Source organism: Oryctolagus cuniculus, chromosome 9 (genome assembly GCF_964237555.1).
Source record: "Oryctolagus cuniculus chromosome 9, mOryCun1.1, whole genome shotgun sequence".
Lineage (NCBI taxonomy): Eukaryota > Metazoa > Chordata > Mammalia > Lagomorpha > Leporidae > Oryctolagus > Oryctolagus cuniculus.
In genome coordinates this window covers 40,017,174-40,036,685 of record NC_091440.1, presented here as the reverse complement: position 1 = coordinate 40,036,685, position 19,512 = coordinate 40,017,174, and the positions used below count along the sequence as shown (strand labels likewise).

General features: G+C 42.3%; 2 protein-coding genes across 6 annotated transcripts in view; one reads left to right on the top strand and one right to left on the bottom strand.

Moving 5' to 3' along the window:
* Positions 1 to 1,217: 1,217 nt before the first annotated feature.
* MZT1 (mitotic spindle organizing protein 1) lies at positions 1,218 to 19,222 on the bottom strand. Its single transcript, XM_008260052.4, has 3 exons — positions 18,973 to 19,222; positions 8,951 to 9,096; positions 1,218 to 3,362 (listed from the first exon to the last, which is right to left on the bottom strand). Exons 1-3 carry the CDS (start codon positions 19,049 to 19,051, stop codon positions 3,339 to 3,341), a joined length of 249 nt encoding a protein of 82 aa, XP_008258274.1. The 5' UTR covers positions 19,052 to 19,222; the 3' UTR covers positions 1,218 to 3,338.
* BORA (BORA aurora kinase A activator) overlaps positions 19,205 to 19,512 on the top strand; it is a 28,102-nt gene continuing 27,794 nt past the window's right edge. For 2 of the 5 annotated variants that reach the window (XM_008260051.4, XM_008260047.4), the window contains exon 1: positions 19,316 to 19,468. In XM_008260051.4, the coding sequence (XP_008258273.2) occupies positions 19,436 to 19,468 (33 nt within the window). In that variant the 5' untranslated portion in view covers positions 19,316 to 19,435. Of the gene's footprint in view, positions 19,473 to 19,512 lie in introns of all 5 variants that reach the window. The other 3 variants (XM_070048729.1, XM_051850618.2, XM_008260050.4) reach the window with 3 other exon arrangements.

Below are 19,512 nucleotides of genomic sequence, written 5' to 3'. Positions count from 1 at the left end.
GAAACATCCAGTTGTACACTGACAGAATATAAATGAAATGTGGTATATACATAAATATTGAGTATTATTCAGTCCTGAAAAGGAAGAGGATTCTGATATATGCTATAACATGGATAAATCTTGAAGATTATTATGCTGTTGCATTACAACATGGAAAAGGACAAATGAGTGATTCTACTCTTATTGCTCAACAGGTACAAAGATTCAGTTTGGGATGCTGAAAAAGTCCTAGAGGTAAGAGTGGTAAAGACCACAAATGATGTGAATATTATTACCTCTAACCTATGCAACTTAAAAATGGTTAAACTGATACATTTTAACCTATGTATCTTTTACTACAATAAGTAGATTAGTGAGACTGGAATTGGATTTTTAATTTTAATGGAATGTTTAACTTTTAAACATGTTTGGAACAATGTATATGTAAATTTCATACTGTAAGGAAGTTCTTTTTTTGAAGTATAGAAATATATGGGGGGGTCTTCAAAAAGTTCATTGAAATTGATGTTGGATAAACTGAGGATTTTGTAAAAGTCTGCAGCAAAACAAAAACCTTTTCATTTTGCTTTTCTGCAAACTTTCTGAAGTACTATCTTACAATTTCAGTTACTTGAATTGCCAACTTTGTTTTAAAGCCTGAGGCAGTGTTAATAGCGCTATCTCCTTTAACTACCAGGGGAAAAGCAATCCATTTTTTATCTCAAGCCTAACATGGGTTTTAAATTATACAATATACCTTTAAATAGTCTTCAGTAACATATAATACACATTTTAATATTTACAGGTGGGGTTGGTGCTGTGGCACAGTGGGTAAAGCCACCACCTGCAGTGCCAGCATCCCATATGGGCACCGGTTCACATCCTGGCTGCTCCATTTTTGATCCAGCTCTGTTAATGTACCTGGAAAAGCAGTGGAAGATGCCCCAAAGTGCTTGGGCCCCTGCACCCACGTGGGAGACCCTGAAGAAGCTCCTGGCTCCTGGCTTCGCAATGGCACAGCTCTGGCTGTTGCGACACAGCTCTGGCTGAGTGACCCAGGAGATGGAAGACCTGTCTCTTTCTCTCTCTGTCTCTGCCTCTCTGTAACTCTGACTTTCAAATAATTAAATAAATCTTTAAAATAAAATAAATGATAACAAAAAGAAAAGAGCTCTTTAAAAAAAATACAGGTTATCTGTAGAAACAACTGAATTCACAGAGACATATTAAATCAGAAATAAATGTCAACACCACCAAAATGGTTTTATTTTAGTCATTGACAACATGCACAACACTGCAATTGTATCATAATTTTGCTCAGTTTCTTAAATATTAAGTATGCATTAAAAATACATTTACATTTAAGAAATGTGACACATTAAAGAAGTCCTCTGTAAACATAATCCCTCAATATATTTTCCCACTATTATTTCACACATAAATAACTTAATCTACAAAGTCATAAATAAAACTACCAATTCTTACTGCCTAGAAATATATACAAATTTTTGAGTAGGACAAAAGTGTTCTCTTTGATTTTTTAAATAAGAACATGTTGTTATTTGCAGTGTTTATTATCAATCAAATGATTTGTCACAAGTTCTTACTGTCTCCCAAACTGTTCTGTCAATGACAGACCATTCAGTGCTATGCATTTAAAAAGTTAAAATGGTCAAAGGCTTACATTAAGAGAAAGTTGCGATTTAAATACAGTTTTCTTAAATCCATATCAGCTTGTTGGAACAACAGAAAATGGTAACAGTGAATGCTTGTACTATCATTTAAATGGTATTTAACAAAATATAAAATTTGGGAAACAACAGAATCAGATTCAATCCATATTAGTCTTGCAAAAACTTCTACTGAGATTCTGTTACAGGAACAGAACCAACACAATGATAAATTTCCTAAAATTCACTTTTGAATTATCACTTTCATTGGTTAAAACTTTAAGGGAAGGCCGGCGCCGGCACACCGGGTTCTAGTCCCAGTCTGGGCGCCGGATTCTGTCCCGGTTGCCCCTCTTCCAGGCCAGCTCTCTGCTGTGGCCCAGGAGTGCAGTGGAGGATGGCCCAAGTGCTTGGGCCCTACACCCGCATGGGAGACCAGTAGAAGCACCTGGCTCCTGCCTTTGGATCAGCGCAATGCGCAGGCCACGGCGGCCATTGGAGGGTGAACCAATGGCAAAAGGAAGACCTTTCTCTCTGTCTCTCTCTCTCACTGTGCACTTTGCCTGTCAAAAACAAAAACAAAAACAAAACAAAACAAAAAAACTTGAAACTTTAAGGGTAAAAATAATGACATAAAATGACTTTAGAATGTAATACTTAGAACTCCTGATGCAGAACATTTGATTAGTTTTATACTTAATGACTAGAAATCTTTAATCTTCAGAAATCATTAAATATCTGTTGAAATATATCACCCATCTAATGATTTATTAAGTAACCACTCAAGATCTATTCGGTAAACATTCCAATTACTCTTATGTAGTAAAAGTAAAAAGGAATTTTGCATGCTGGCTATGTTTTGCTTTATACAGTTTTTTTTTAGGCCTTAATTTATAGGATAACTTCATTTATGTCTAAAATCTAGAAAGAAAAATATTCTTAACTAAAATTCTCATTAGAGTTAAATGATTCAAATTATAAGCACTACTAAGCTAAGTAATATTATTTTTAAAATCTAAATTTCTAAAAATTTTATTTTTCAATCAATACAAAAATGGTCTTGTTCACATTATTATCTGCTCAAAAACTGTTTTAAAAAATAAGTATTACTAAAGAACAGATTACAATAAATGTTTTCAATGCTCTGATTTAAAAAAAAACAAGATTCTGATATACATAATGAATTTAAATCACAATTCTCAAATAGTGGCTGAAATCCTGTCAACTTTCAGCCCAATACAACATAAATCCACAGTTATTACACAAAAACAATTCAAAATTAACGTTTATAATGGAAATGTCAACAAGTCAACTACTACACATCACTACTGATGGGTTCCACTATACTTCAACCAGGCACAGCAGATGTGCACATCTGATAGACAGACTGCTTAGAAAATTAAAGTTATCAGAGCTATAAATAAGGAATACATAAACATGAACACTGCAATGCCAAAGCATTAGGGTAGTTTAAAAAAGTGAATGAGATGAGATGTAAACACACCTGATGGTTCTTCCTGTAAGCTACTTTCCACTGATTTATAAAGCCATAGTTTTATAACTCTTTAAAAAAGGGAAACTTTCCTACACTGCTGCATGCAATAATTTCACTGTTCATTCTTGACTACAATGCAATCCTCAAATCCTCTTGCAGAGCTTGACACATCTCATCAGGACTTCTCCACAAAGTCAGCTTGTCATGTTTTCAGCAGTCTAGAACAAAAAAGTAAGATTGATTAAATTAAAACCACAGAAAATGAGACATCATGGAGATAAATTTGTTAATACTGCACTGTCATCAACAACTATTCCTCCATGTAGCTAAACCATTTTTACAGTTTTTTATTTTTTTTTGGGGGGGGGGGAGGGAGAGAGGGAAAGAAGGAGAAGGAGGGAGAGAGGAAAAGAGGGAGAGGCAGAGAGGGAGAGTGGAAGAGGCAGAGAGGGAGAGAAGGAGAGGGGAAGAGAGAGGGAAAGACAGGAAGAGAGGGAGAGGGGGAGAGGGGGAGAGGGAGAATGGGAGAGAGGGGGAGGAGGGAGAGAGGGAGAGAGAGAGAACCACAAGAGCACTCAAAGAGATATCCCCCATCTGTTGGTCTGCTCCCCAAATGCCTGCAAGGGAGCAGAGTCCAAGATGGAAACTCAACCCAGGTTTCCCACCTAAGTGGCAGGGGCCCAACCACTTGAACCCTGCTTCCCAGGGTGTGCATTAGCAGAAAGCTGGAACTGGGAGCCAGAGCCAGGAGGACTAGAACTTAGGCATTCCAATGCAGAATGCAAGCATCCTTGCTGGCATATTTATTGCTGGCTTGAAATGCTTGCCTCCAATTTTTTTTTAAACAAACAGGATAGTGGATACTCCAGTAATTTTCATTTTTTACTGCATATCAGGACTATCTTCTGAATTCACTGCTAAAACAAAAGTAGAAAATAGCTATATCATTTTTGGAGGGGAGGGGTAATTTTTTAAAAAGATTTATTTATTTTATTTGAAAGGCAGTTACAGAGAGGTCTTCCATCCACTGGTTCAATCCCCAAATGGCTGTGATGGCTGGCGCTGAGCCCAATCCAAAGACAGGAGCCAGGAGCTTCTTCTGGGTTCCCCAGAAGCTTCTTCTGGGTACAGGGGCCAAAGGACTTGGGCCATCTTCTACTGATTTCCCAGGGCATAGCAGAGAGCTGGATTGGAAGTGGAGCAGCCAGGACTCAAATCAGTGTCCATATGGGATGCCAGCACTGCATGCAGTGGCTTTACCCACTATGCCACAGCACCAGCCCAGGCATATTATTTTAAATAAAGTTAAGGGTAGATGTAAAAATGTACTGCCACTGGAAAAATTAATCTATTAACCTTTGTTCCCATAGTTTCCATTAGTTTGTCTATTGTTATATTATATTATATTGTCTATTGCTTTATTATAGTGCAAAAAGGGTATTAAGAATGAAAAAGGCTTTTGATGCTATAGATGGAAAAAAAGCAAATGAGAACTAGTGAATATCTGGCTAACCCTGTTTCATCCTACCCCTAACAACTATATTTTCCGAGATGATTCTGAAGAAATCCCACTGTCATCTTTCATCAATAAATAATTTCAGGGGCCAGCGTTGTGGTATGGTGAAGTCACCACCTGTGATGCTGTCATCCCATATGGGTACCAGTTCTTGTGCCAGCTGCTCTACTTCCATTCCAGCTCCCTGCTAATAGCCTCAGAAAAACAGCAGAGATGGCCTAACTCCTTGGGAGCCTGCTACCCATTAGGTACCTATATAGGTGTGAAAATAGAAAGATCTACATTTGTATAATGTGAATGCTATAGTAATGCTTACTTAGATGAAGTGAAAATGTTTTATTCATTGTATATGGGCAGAAAACCTCTAGTATTAGTAAGAAAATAGAATGGGACAAGAAAAATCACATTTGATTGTTACTTTGACTTTTTAAAAACTTGTGTATGTAATTTCAAGTCTTCTTTGAATTAGGCAATACTGATATTGAGGCTAGGGAGCTAACAGGTGTGTGCCTGCAGAGTGTTGCTAAAGCTAATATAGGAACTTACAATGATTGACAGAAGTAAGAACTGTTTTAGATCAGTGGAACTTTTTTAGGGAAATAGGTCTGTGAACTTGACTATACTACAGAAAAACAAGGTTAGCTCTGTGAAGAGAAAGTTTCATCCTTATTCCATATTGCATTATCTAGTTTTTCCAGTATTGGTGAAGATTTTCATAAAAGAGCTCTGAATATAGAATAAGGCAAGTTTTAATTGCATTAGAAATATGAGTGGGGGCTGGTGCTATGGCATAGTAGGTTAAGCATCCACCTGTACTGCTGCCTTCCCATATGGGTGCTGGTTCAAGTCCCGGCTGTTCCACTTCTGAACAAACTCTCTGCTGATGTACCTGAGAAAGCAGTGGAGGATGGCCAAAGTGCTTGGGTCTCTGATCCACGTGGGAGACCTGGAAGAATCTGGCTTTGAATTGGCCCTGCTCTTGCCTTTGCAGCCATTTGTGGAGTGAACCAGTGAATGGAAGACCTCTCTGTCTCTCTTTCTCTGTCTCTTAACCATGTCTCTCAAGTAAATAAATAATTTTTTTAGTGTCAATCAAGAATGTTTATTACTCTGCCTTGATCAGTAAACATTGTATTAAAATATCATAGTAGCCCATAAATGTATGTAATTTTTGTTGTATATGTGTAAACAAATTTTTATTCCATGAATAAATTGATGAACTATATATATATATATATAACATTTTTTAATCCATGAATCCACTGTTGGAATATATATATATATATATATTTTTTTTTTTCTTTTCTTTTTTGGGGTCGGCGCTGTGGCACAGCAGGTTAACACCCTGGCCTGAAGTGCTGGCATCCTATATGGGCGCTGGTTCAACACCCAGCCTGGCTGCTCTACTTCCTGTCCAGCTGGCCTGGGAAAGCAGTAGAAGATGGCCCAACTCAGCAATTTTACTTCTAGATACACACCTAACAATTCAATCCCATCAAGGTGGCATGTACCAATGCCATCTCACTAGTCCAAGTGATCAATTTCAGTTCACAATTGATCATAATGAAAGGACTAAGAGTCAAAGGGATCACATAAACAAGTCTAGTACCTGCTAATACTAACCGATAGGATAAATAAAGGGGAGGGTGATCCAACATGGGAAGTGAGATACACAGCAGACTCATAGAATGGCAGATGTCCTAAACAGCACTCTGGCCTCAGAATCAGCCCTAAAGGCATTCGGATCTGGCTGAAATGCCCATGAGAGTATTTCAGGCATGGAAAGCCAAGATACTCTGGCAAAAAAAAAAAAAAAAAAAAAAAAAACCTAAATGAAAGATCTCTGTGAGTGAGATCCCAGTGGAAAGAACAGGTCTTCAAAGAAGGAGGTACCTTTCTCTGAAGGGAGGAGAGAACCTCCACTTTGACTATGACCTTGTCTAAACAAGATAAGAGTCAGAGAACTCAAAAGGCTTCCATAGCCTTGGAAACTCATGACTGGTGCATAGGGAGATTACTGATGCCATAAACACGAGTGTCAACAGGAGTCACTGTGCACTTACTCCTCATGTAGGATCTCTGTCCTTAATGTGCTGTACATTGAGATTTAATGCTATAATGAGTACTCAAACAGTATATTTCACTTTATGTTTCTATGTGGGTGCAAACTGTTGAAATCTTTACTTAATGTATACTAAACTGATCTTCTGTATATATAGAAAATTGAAAATGAATCTTGATATGAATGGAAGGGGAGAGAGAGTGGGAAAGGGGAGGGTTGCGGGTGGGAGGGAAGTCATGGGGGGGGGGGAGGGGGAAGCCAATGTAGTCCATAAGCTGTACTTTGGAAATCTATATTCATTAAATAGAAGTTAAAAAAAAATGCATGCAGACATGCAGCAACAGACATGGATAACAATGCTCAAATCAGCATTATCTGGATTAGCCCAACAAAATATAACATAACTTAATATCTATTTATGGTAGGGATGGTAAGTAAATTGCAGTGTATCTGTACAACAGAACACACTACAGTGAAAAGGAAAGCTTTTCAGCTATATGCAATGTAAGTGAACCTGGTAGACACAATGTTAAATCAAGAATGCAGTAATGGAGCCGGCGCTGTGGCGTAGCGGGTAAAGCCACCGCCTGCAGTGCCGGCATCCCATATGGGCACCAGTTCGAGACCCAGCTGCTCCACTTCCAATCCAACTCTCTGCTATGGCTTGGGAAAGCAGTAGAAGATGGCCCAAGTGCTTGGGCTCCTGCACCTGCATGGGAGACCTGGAAGAATCTTCTGGCTCCTGGCTTCAGATTGGCGCAGCTCTGGCCAATGCAGCCAATTGGGGAGTGAACCAGAGGATGGAAGACCCTCACCCTCTCCCTCCCTCTCTCTCTGTGTATCTCTAACTTTCAAATACATACAATAAATCTTTAGGAAAAAAAAAAAAGAATCCAGTAAAAGTGAATGTTATAACAAAGATTTTAGATACAGTTCAAATATGCTACATATTTGAGATTCATGTTTAGTTAGGAAAACATTCATGAGAATGTATTGGGACTTGCACTGTGACACCGTGGGTTAAGCTATCTGAAGCCACCAGCTAAAATTTTTCCAGCTGGTTCTTCTTTTTCCAATCTATCCATTACCCAATCCCAAAGCCATTTCCATGTTTTAAATTATTTAACAGCACCCCACTTCCCTCTACTAAAACTGATATGACACTTTGAAGGTTGCCATAACAAAGTTCTATAAACTGGGTGGTATAAAATACAAATCTATTCTTCTACAGTTCTGAATCCAGAGGTCCACAATCAAGGTGTCAGCTAGACCATAATCTCTGGAGGCTCCAGATGGGGATCCTTCCTTCCCTCTTCCTAGCTTCTGGTGGCTGCCAAACAAACAAACAAACAAACAAACAAAAAAAAACCTTGCTTTTCTTGGCTTGTATATTTGTACATTCATTCACTTCTAATTCTGTCTCCATTGTCACACAGCCTTCAACCTGCTGTGTCTTCCCATGGTACTGTCTCTGTATATCTGCACCCAGATTTCCCTAGGTCTATAAGGACACCCAATTATTGGATCAGACCTACCCTAATCTAGCACAGGACATCTCAACTTGACTGCTTCTGCAAAGACATTACTCCTAAATGAGATCATTTTCACCTATACCAGGATTTAGGCCAGGAATATTTTTAAAGGCAGACACAATTCTACTCAACACGAAGGAAAATTCTAAACACAGATAAAGACTTTTGATATATGGCCTAAATAGGAGCGTTAATTGTTAAATCAACAAGAGGAATCACTGTGTACTTGCTCCCCATGTAGGACCTCTGTCCTTAATGAGTTGTACTGTGAGAATTAACTGTAAAAGCTGTTTTCAAACAGTACTTTATACTTTGCGTGTGTGTGTGTGTGTGGTGCAAATTGTTGAAATCTTTACTTAGTATAGAGTTGGTCTTCTGTATATAAAGTTAATTAAAAACGAACCTTAATGAAGAATAGGATGGGAAGAGGGAGTAGGGGTGGGAAGGTGGGTATGGGACGAAGAGCTGCTATATTCCTAAAGCTGTACCTATGAAATTTATATTCATTAAATAAAAGCTTTCTTAAAAAAGAAAAGATAATATGGCCTGTAAAATATTAAGTTCAGCTTTTAGAATTTGTCCTGATGGTGCTGGAAATTAGTTGAGCATCGCTCAACTAAGATCTTCCATATAACTTCATCATCAATTATTTTCTAATCAAAAGTACCATGACTTAGAATTAAACAAATCTCTAACCTTTAGTGCTTCAGTAGCCTTGCGAAGCTCCTTAATAACCGATGATAAAGCTTCTGGATTAATTCCTTGTTCACAAAGCCGCACACATATAGACAGTGTTTCCATATCTAAGCCAGTATTCAAAATTCTTGAAATCTCAAGCAGAACTGAAAAACAATTAAGAAAGCATTTTTTAAAACTTTATATTTTAAAATATATAAAATCACGTAATACTATTGTCCCCTTAACTAGCTTTAAAAATTCCTGTTTTATGGAATACCACACTTAGCCAGTCTATTATTTAAGAGTTAGGAAGCTCTCATGTCTCCCTTATTCAAATAATATTTAAAAAAAAATAGATTTGGATCTATTGTAAGAAGAACTACTCAGCCAGTAAAATGCCCTTTTTTTCTTTAAAAAAAGCTTTTTGTTTGAAAGGCGGAGTTACAGAGAGGGAGAGATGCAGAGGCAGAAACAGAAGTCTTTTATCACTGTTTCACTCCCCAAATGGCTGCAACAGCCAGGGCTGGGCCAGACGGAAGCCAGGAGCAAAGAGCTTCATCTGAGTCACCCATGTGGGTGGGTGCAGGGGCCCAAGCACTTTGGCCATCTTCTGCTGCTTTCCCAGGTGCATTAGCAGGGAGCTGGATCAGAAGTGGAGCAGCCAGGACTTGAACCAGCACCCATATAGAATTCTAGCACTGCAGGTAGCCACAGAGTCAGCCCATAAAATACATAATTTAGGATTCAAGAGAGCTTAGAAACTTCTACAACAATATCACTATTTATCGGAGTCTAATAATAAAAATGAAAGCTTGTATTTTCTAACTTCATTTTTATAGCACGACACATTATGTGGTTTATAAAAATTATCTATCTTTGATGCAAGCAGCACTAGCATAGAGAAACTAGGGGCTGGCGCTGCGGCTCACTAGGCTAATCCTCCGCCTTGCGGCACCGGCACACCGGGTTCTAGTCCCGGTCGGGGTGTCGGATTCTGTCCCGGTTGCTCCTCTTCCAGGCCAGCTCTCTGCTGTGGCCAGGGAGTGCAGTGGAGGATGGCCCAAGTGCTTAGGTCCTGCACCCCATGGGAGACCAGGAGAAGCACCTGGCTCCTGCCTTCAGAAAGGCGTGTGTGCCAGCCGCAGTGCGCGGCCGCGGCGGCCATTGGAGGGTGAACCAGCAGCAAAGGAGCAAAGGAAGACCTTTCTCTCTGTTTCTCTCTCTCACTGTCCACTCTGTCAAAAAAAAAAAAAAAAGAAAAGAAAAGAAAAGAAACTATGAGTCCAAAGCGATTTTTTTCAAGAATCCCTTCCCTTCCATTACAGGGTGTAAATATGTTAATTCTACTGGACTTTGTCTTACGGTTGCTGTTTCCCAGAATGTATTAAGAATGTTTTAAGTCCATTGTCAACACGTTATCTATTGTTTCCTATATTTTTTCCCTTGACATTATGCTTATTAAGTTGCTACCTACATAAAGATCATACTCACCAGAATTCTCTTCCAGCTCCTGAAAGTTTATTTCCTCCCTCCTACTCCATAAACACATTTTAATTTCCTTGAGTTTGGACAGAAAGTAGGACCTAATTTTTCCTCCCAGAAATAAGTCAGGTGCCCCAATATAATTTATTGAATGACCTTTTAACCACTCAACTGAGATGTTAGATTTATCACATAGTAGATAAACCTCACACTAATTTTATATTACATGCAAGAGGTTAGATTCCTTTGCTACTATTCATTTATATAAACCCTTTTATTCTCTGGGTGAACTTAGAATCTTCCATCAATCCACAAACAACACAAATTTGATTTGGATTCTGATTTTAACTGCATGAAAACCATATTATTTTTGAAGAACAGACAAGTTAACAGTATTTATTTTGTCTTTCATTAACTAAGTCCTTCTGAAAATTTTTCTGTTATTCATAATGTTCATGATTTGGACTCATTCTACTTTTCCACATTAGACATTCACTTTCATCTCGGAGTTCAATTTAAGTCTTTAAAATACATGTTTTGTCTTCCATGCTCATACTATACTTTCTGAATACAAAGAGTACAGTTCCAATGCTCTTGTCTAATTCTACCATCTGTGTTATCTCTGGGTCTATTTCAACTGATTGACATTTTTTCTCCTCATCACAGGCCACTTTTTTAACTGCTTTGCATATCTGGTAATCTTCAATTAGATGCCAGGTGGTGTTCATTTTATTTGGTTGGGTGCTAGGCATTTTTGTATTTCTTTTTAAAATGGATTAGATAGATCTTACATCCACGGTTTACTCCCAAATGCCTGCAACTTTCAAGGTCAGGCCAGATTGAAGCCAGGAATCAGGAACTTCATCTGGGTCTTCCCCACCAAATGGCAAGAACCCAAGAACTTGGGTCATGATCTTCTGTCTCCCAGGTGCATTAAGAGGAAGCTAGATGGGAAGCTCTAAGTAGCCAGGACTTGAACCAGTCACTCCAAAACAGGTTGTGGGAACCAAGCTGTGGCTTTACCCATTTGGCCAAAACACCTGTCCCAGACATTTTTATATTCTGTATATATTTTTGAGCTAAAAGATACTTTATCTGTGAACAGTTTAATTCTTTTGGGGTCTTATTTTTCAGATTTATTAGGCAGAACCAAAATCCTGTCTAGTGTGGAGTAAATTGCTTCCCACTACTGAGGCAGGACACTTCTGAGAAGTCTACCAATATCTGGTGAATTATCTATTTTTCATTCTGGCTGGTAGATACTGGCACTATTCTCTACCCTTTCTGAGCATGGTGTACTGTTCTTTCTAATCCTCTGGGAAGGTTCTTCACCCAGCTTTCTGGGTACTTTTCTCATATACATGCTAATCAATACTGTGCTGAATATTCGTGGCGGGACTCTTCTACAGATCTCCAGAATTCTCTGTACAGCTGTCTTCTTTCAGGTACACTACAAACTCTACCTGCCTCGGTCTCCCTGGCCTCGTAACTTCCTTGTGTGCACTTCAGGTCGTCCACTAAGTCCCACCAGGGACCTCTAGCCACACTGCAGTCTGAAACTCTGAGGGCAGCAAGCTCTATGACCACACAGCTTGCTCCACTGTGCCCTGTCTCAGGGATTATTGTCCTTTGACGCCTGATGTGCAGTGTCCTGAGTGCCATTGTCTGTATGTTTTACCTGGGTTTTATTGGTTGCTTCAAGTCAGAGAGCAACCTCTGTCCCTGTCAATCTGGCTTGTCTGACAGCTGACATTTTCATTTCTTCAGGTTTTTTTTTTTTTTTTTTTTTTTTTTGACAGGCAGAGTGGACACAGAGAGACAGAGAGAAAGGTCTTCCTTTACTGTTGGTTCACCCTCCAATGGCCGCTGTGGCCAGCGCACCGCGCTGATCCGAAGCCGGGAGCCAGGTGCTTCTCCTGGTCTCCCATGCAGGTGCAGGGCCCAAGCACTTGGGCCATCCTCCACTGCGCTCCTGGGCCACAGCAGAGAGCTGGCCTGGAAGAGGGGCAACCGGGACAGAATCCAGTGCCCCAACCCGGACTAGAACCCGGTGTGCCGGTGCCACAAGGTGGAGGATGAGCCTATTGAGCCGCGGCGCCAGTCTCATTTCTTCAGTTTTAAAATTCCAGTTTACTGAACACTTTGCTCTTCATTTGTATCTGCTGAATTTATTCTGAATTTGTTCTGGATTTCTAATTCCTTCCTAACATCCTCTCCTCATAATCACTTTTTCCTGTTTCATAAATAAATGCCTATTTATAACCCTTCCCTACTTCATGGCTGGCTCTCAAGCCTTTATCTAGTTAAGGCTATATTATTAAAACTGTTTTTGAGATTTTTCTCTTATATCTATTTTTGGAAGAATAAGCAAGCAGCAAAATAGTAGGGCTAAGTGGGTAATCTCCAGAGCCAGACAAGCTGGGGTCAAATTCAGCTTTCTTATTTACTGTGCAAGTTAAACTTACTGTAACTTTAATTCATGATTCTACAAAATGGAGATAATAGTACTTATTTTATGCAACTGATGTGCGGATTAAAGGATATATTTAAGAATGGTGCCTGGCACATGCAGCACTATGAGTTACTAGCTACCACTACTACTTTTCTTTCTTGCCCACCCCAAAATCTACTTAATTTTCTATTTCAGTTATTTACCTTTTTTAAAAAATCTACCTTAGGTGCTTTGTGATTCTTGGATAAAGCTTACCTTCCATAGAGGATTTCTCTCAGATGTCATAAATTGGGAACATGTTATTGGACAGTATTCCTCACCCCGTTCTCAGCACCCTGGGTTAGGCCTCAGAGAAGCATCTTAGCTCTGGACCCAGAAGACACATGGCAGATACCACTCCACCCCTGACCACAGCAGATGGGTCATCTCTGACTCCAGCTTCACTCGGGCAAGGCAGCATGTTTCATCAGCTTCTCTTTCCACTCTCCTGCTGTGGTTCCCGTTGGGGAAACCACTCTCTAATCAATAGAGACTCCCCTTTTGCTTTCTGAATATGGCCATATTGATAATAACCAATACTTTCTTATTATTTCCAATAATTCTTATATGATTGGATCAAAAAGCTTCAGCAAGTGCTCAATCTGCCTTATTTAATATTAATTTTCTTTAACTTTTTGTACATGGGTTCCACTTCCTGCTTGCACATTCTAAGTAGTTACTGCTGATACGTCTAATAGTTTTTTAGTTGACTGACTTGTATTTTTTAATCAGATGATTATTTCCCCTACAAATAAGTTTCGTCTCTTTATTAATAATTTTTTCCTTATCCTCTGCTATTTGGCAAAGCCTTAAAAATCAGTATTTGAAAAAAAGTGATCTGGAATACATTAATAATGATGTTGGTTTCATATTGCTAACCTGTACTTGAAAAAAATGATACTAACAGCTTTTCATCAATGACTGAAATGATCACATAGCTCTTCTCTCCTTTGAAGTAATGCGTTACTTTGACAGACTTCCTAACTGCATCTAAAGAACAGTGACCTTGGAAAATCCTTACTTTTACAGGAAGGGGTTAGCAAACCAGCTCTCACTGGGAATATGTTACCAGAAGTCTGAGAAACAGCCTAAGGAAAGAGCACTGGATGCACAGCCTTGCATTCTTGGTTTACAGAGCAAGTAAGTCCAGGTATGTTGGGAGCCTATTGCTGACTTCAAAGTCCTCACCTGAGTGACACTGTATCAACTTCCAATGCTGGGTTAAAAGAGGCAATGGGGGCCCGCGCTGTGGTGCAGCAGGTTAAAGCCCTAGCCTGAAGTGCCGGCATCCCATATGGACACAGGTTTTAGTCCCAGCTGCTCCTCTTCCAATCCAGCTCTCTGCTTTGGCCTGGGAAAGCAGAAGATGGCCCAAGTCCTTGGGCACCTGTACCCACGTGGGAGAACAAAAGTTCCTGGCTCCTGGCTTCAGACCAGCGCAGCTCCAGCCGCTGCAGCCATCTGGGGAGTGAACCAGTGGGTGGAAGACCTCTCTCTCTGTCTCTACCTCTCTCTGTAACTCTTAAAAAAAATAAAAAAGGCAATGTAGGAGTGGGCACACTGTCTAGTACACCTTCCTTATCAGAGTGCCTAGGTTCAATATCTGGCTATAGTGCCTTACCCCGATTTCCTGCTAATGCAGACCCTAGGAGGCAACAGTGATGGCTCAAGGAACTGGATTCCTACAGACCTCAGGAGGTCTAGACTGTGGTCCCAGCACAGCCCCAGTGGTTGGGGTATTTAGGGAGTGAACCAGCCTGTAGATGAGTGTTCTATCTCCCTACCCCAACAACTACAAGAGGATAATGTAGTTTCCTTCTGGCTCTCCATTGTTATTCCATATCTCGAACCCAGCCACCAAATGTGGCTCTTCAGTCTACCAACATCAACATCAACAAGCAGCTATGTGAATAAGAAAGCCCTGAGATGACTCCAGACAGAGAGTATCTAAATAGAATACATGAGGGACTCAGTAACCCCCACCTAGATGAGCCAGATCAGCACCAAAACTATGAGATAAGAAACTTCTGTTGCTTAATGTTACTAGGTTTGGGTAATTTCATCACACAGCAACTAAAAGCTGGAACATGTACTATGACCCTATTCCAATTCTATCGTTATCACCATTGCCACCAACTCTTCCTGACAATCTCTCCTTGTTCTCTCACTTGTTCTCTCCTTGGTAGACCGCTACCTATAAATATCACACTCGTGCCTGATGTCACTGCCCTTCACTCATGCTTTTCTCCTCTGCTTGTCCTCTTCCTCTTTCCCTGGATGCTGTCTTTCAGGTCTACCTCAGTCCTAGTATTTCTTCCTTTAAGCTTTCTTTAACATTTTTAAAGTAGTAGTGCATGTTAATTCGAGAGGAAGAGAGAGAGGGCACAATTCCACCTACCAATTCACTCTCCAAATGCCTGGCAATGGCTGGGGTGAGGCTATGCTGGGATCAGAGCTGGGACTCCATTCTAGATCTTTCACATGGGTGACACCACTGCCTCCCAGTCTGCATTTGTGGAAAACTAGTTAGCGGCTGGGGTGGGAACTCAAATCCAGTCTCTAATGCAGGATTTTGGTATCTTAAGGGCTAGGCTAAATATCTAATCCCTACACTTTTTTTTTTAAGATTTATTTATTTATTTGAAAGAGTTACATAGAGAGGAGAGGCAGAGAGAGAGAGAGAGAGAGAGAAGTCTTCCATCTGATGATTCACTCCCCAATTGGCTGCAACGGCTGGAGATAGCCAATCCGAAGCCAGGATCCAGGAGCCTCCTCTGGGTCTCCAGCGTGGGTGCAGGGGCCCAAGGACTTGGACCATCCTCTACTGCTATCCCGGGCCATAGCAGAGAGCTGGATCGGAAGTGGAGCAGCCAGGATGTAAACCAGCTGGACAGTAAGTGGAGCAGCTGGGTTTCGAACCGGCACCCATATGGGATGCCAGCACTTCAGGCCAGGGCGTTAACCCACTGTGCCACAGTGCCGGCCCCTAAGCTTTCTTTTAAACTGACAACAATCTTTACTTCCTATCTTTACAAACTGTCTATAATCAACACTATCTCTTTAGTGCCTACTGTGTACTTGGTACCCATGTATATATTGTGCCTACAGTTCTACTACTGGAATTACAACTGTAAACAAAACAAATTATCTGAGGTGTCACAGATACCGCAGTCTAGGAGGCAGCATATATTAAAATAAATTCCAACTATGACAAATAAAAGAACGGAACAGTGTGCTTCTGAAACAAATTACAAGGGCATCTTACCAAGTTTGGAAGTGTACAATATTTAGCAGACTTGTCTGAAGACATGACACTTAAGTCTCGACTTAAAGGGCAAGAAGAAATCAATCAGACCAATGCAGAGGCAGGGTGAAGAGTGGTAGCGAAGACAGCTTGTGCAACGCCTCCTCCACTAGAGAGAAGCTGCTAAGTTCATAGACTTACATGGCTAATGTGAAAGTAATCTAAGTAAGGCAGAGGATGGGTGTAAAACGCAAATCCACTGAGGCCCTATTAAAGATCTTAGCAGGGCTGGTGTTTTGACACAGGTTAAGCTGCATTTTGCAAAGAAGGCTTCTCGTACTGGAGTTCTCCACTGCTCCCCGTTCACGTGCCAGGGAAAGCAGATGATGGCTCAAGTACTTGGGTCTCTGCCTCCCATACAGGAGACCCAGAGACCCAGATGGAATTCCCAGCTTATGGGCTTTGGCCTGGCCTGGTCCAGCCCTGCCATCTCTCTCTCTCTGACTTTCAAATAAAAAAATAAATGTTTTAACTATTTTTAAAAAAGAAATTGGGTGGGGTGGAGGGCAGCGCTGTGGCATAGCAGGTAAAACCGCTGCCTGCCGTGCCAGCATCCCATATTGGCACCAGTTCGAGTTCTGGCTGCTCTACTTTTGATCCAGTTCTCTACTGTGGCCTGGGAAAGCAGTACGCGATGGCCCAAGTCCTCGGGCCCCTGCACCTGTATGTGAGACCCGGAAGAAGCTTCTGGCTCCTGGCTTCAGATCAGCGCAGCTCTGGCCGCTGCGCCCAACTGGGGAATGAACCAGCAGATGGAAGACTTCTCTCTCTGCCTCTGCCTCTCCTCTCTCTGTATAACTCTGACTTTCAAATAAATAGATAAATCTTAAAAAAAAAAAAATTGAGGGAAGTCACTGGAAAATAATAAAATGGGGAATATACGAAGATCAGATCAGCATTTAAAAAAAACTGCCTGAATATGTAACGGGATTTGGAAAATGGCAGAGCACCTGAGGCAAGTAAGTCCAGTTATTATAATGTTGGTGAAAGACTAGTGATAGGAGAGATTAAGACAAGTGGTCAAATCTGAGATGAGTGAAAAATTGGAAAGACTTAATGAATAACTGGATTGGATTTACTCTGCTGACAGGGCCTTGCAGGGCAGGTCAAATGAGGTGAATACACTGTGAACTCTCCTAACCTCGGCTCTGTATGATGCATTCCTTAAATTCACTCTCTGATTAAGTATAAAGTAGTACTACACTGAAGCCTTTGGGATCCTACAGCAATATAAATAAGGAACTCAAGGACAGCTAACAGAGAAGACAGGCTGGACCCAAGGCCTCAGCCTCTCCATCCTGTTAAAAATGGAAATACTCCTGCAGGCACTGTGGCACAGGTTATCCCATATGGGTGCCGGCTCAAGTCCCGGCTGCTCCACTTTCGATCCAGCTCTCTGCTATGGCCTGGGAAAGCAGTACAAGATGGCCCAAGTCCTTGGGCCTCTGCACCTCCGTGGGAGACCTGGAAGAAGCTCCTGGCTCCTGGCTTCGGATTGGCGTTGGGGAGTGAACTATCGCATGGAAGACCTCTCTCTCTCTCTCTAACTCTGACTTTCAAATAAATAAATAAATCTTTAAAAAAAAAAGAAACACTGACTTCCAAGGAAACATACAGGATAATATTACTTATACAGAAATCCTCATGTACATAAATCTAAATTCATTTATAAAATTGGTATGCCATGACACATCAATGAGGATGGAAAAATAGGCTGGATGCCGTGTCATAAAAGAAAATTCTCAGAAAACCAGCAAAGTAGATACTGGATGAGTAAGAAATGAATGCAAAGTCTCCACTAGTGTTAGGTGAGTCTTTGAAGAGGAAAGCAGCAGCCAGTGCAAAAAGTCAGAAGCCTTCATCAGAAACTCTTACATGCAGGGACTGATAGATAGCAAGTGGGACTTCCGGTGAACAAAACATTGTAGGAAGCCTGACACTCCCTAGTGAGGATTCCACAGCGGTCTCTTTTTAACAGAGATGGAAAATACCGTGGCAGACTGCAAACAGGACCTAGGACTATTTAACAGCACTCAAATCCTCTCACGCAAGGAGGCTGCAACCGGGTTGACATCTAATCCCCCTCCCCCCAAATCGATCCTCGCTATGCCTTTATCTGCTTTGTCTTTAAATAATCACAGTAACCCTGCTTCCTGCATGCCCCGGGGAGGGAGGGAGGCGGAGTGGTGAGAACACGCTTAAAGATGTCGCAGCAGTTTGTCCAAACTCACTCCGAAGGGCCGACATTGGAGGGTACAGGGTGACTTGGTCTACCACCCACGTGGAGGCTTGGCCGCCACGTGCCTCGGGGTGCCCGCGACGACGCCCACCGCATCCGGACACGCGTCACCCGCTCCAACACGCAACAGGGGCGACTCTAATAACAGATATCTAAACAGCGCCTGTCCCTGCTGTGCCAGGGGCAGGGGCCACGGCGGTGGCCACGCACACGCGGCCCACGTCCGCACAGACTTCCATCCGAAGCGTTCCGCCGACACTGGACGCGCGCGGGAAGCGGAGTGGGCGCGGCGCGCGAGCAACGGACTGGCGTGCGGGGCCGGGACGCCGCGCGCGACCAACGACCCAGGAGCGGAGAGACAACTCTGCAGGGACAGGACCAGCAGCAGCCTTGCGGCCCCGGCGAATCGCTTTCCGGGATCTTCCAAGATGCCCGTCGGGGCGGGAAGGCGACCTCAAGTCCTCCCCGGGCTGTCCTCCGCCTGGGGGCCTCGGCCAGATAAAGAGGCCACAAGGGACACTCACCGTCCATGGTCTCCCTCACTGCGTTCAGATTCGCCGCCGCGGCCGCCCCCGCCGCCCCGGAGCCGCTACTGCTCGCCATGGCAGAGACCGAGGGAGGCAGCTGCGGGCCCGACCCGGAACTGGAGCGCCTTGCTTTTCTCCCGGGCAATCACACCGCGCGTCGCCCGCTCACGCCGGGCAGGCTCCGCCCCTCGCGCTCGCCGCCAGCGTGCGGCTGCGTGGATTTGAATTTGGAGCCTCGTTCCTCTGCGCGGAATGTGGGGAGCGAGGCGTTGCCATTCGAATTTACCTCGCGGCTTGGATGTGATTGGCTGGTTCGCGGACGGCGGTGCGACGCCATTGGCCAGTCGTCGTCAGGCCCCGTGCGCTGGTTGGCCTAAGACAGCGCGGAAGCGGGGAGTTAAAGAGTCTGCGGCTGTCGTGGGAGCTGGCCTGGTCCCCTCTTGGGAGCATCCTGGAGTTGATGTTGTGGAGGGATTCCTTTTCCCACGCGCCAGTGGGTAAGTTCTTTCCTCTGCTTCCCTCCTTTCTTGACTGGAG

What these genes read in the sequence shown, in the direction of transcription:
- MZT1 (XM_008260052.4), bottom strand. Translation starts at nt 19,051, where the DNA reads ATGGCGAGCAGTAGCGGCTCCGGGGCGGCGGGGGCGGCCGCGGCGGCG. An exon ending in AGTGAGGGAGACCATGGACG is followed by an intron (nt 9,097 to 18,972) that starts GTGAGTGTCCCT and finishes ATTGTTTTTCAG; the next exon opens with TTCTGCTTGAGATTTCAAGA. An exon ending in AGGCTACTGAAGCACTAAAG is followed by an intron (nt 3,363 to 8,950) that starts GTTAGAGATTTG and finishes TTTTTGTTCTAG; the next exon opens with ACTGCTGAAAACATGACAAG.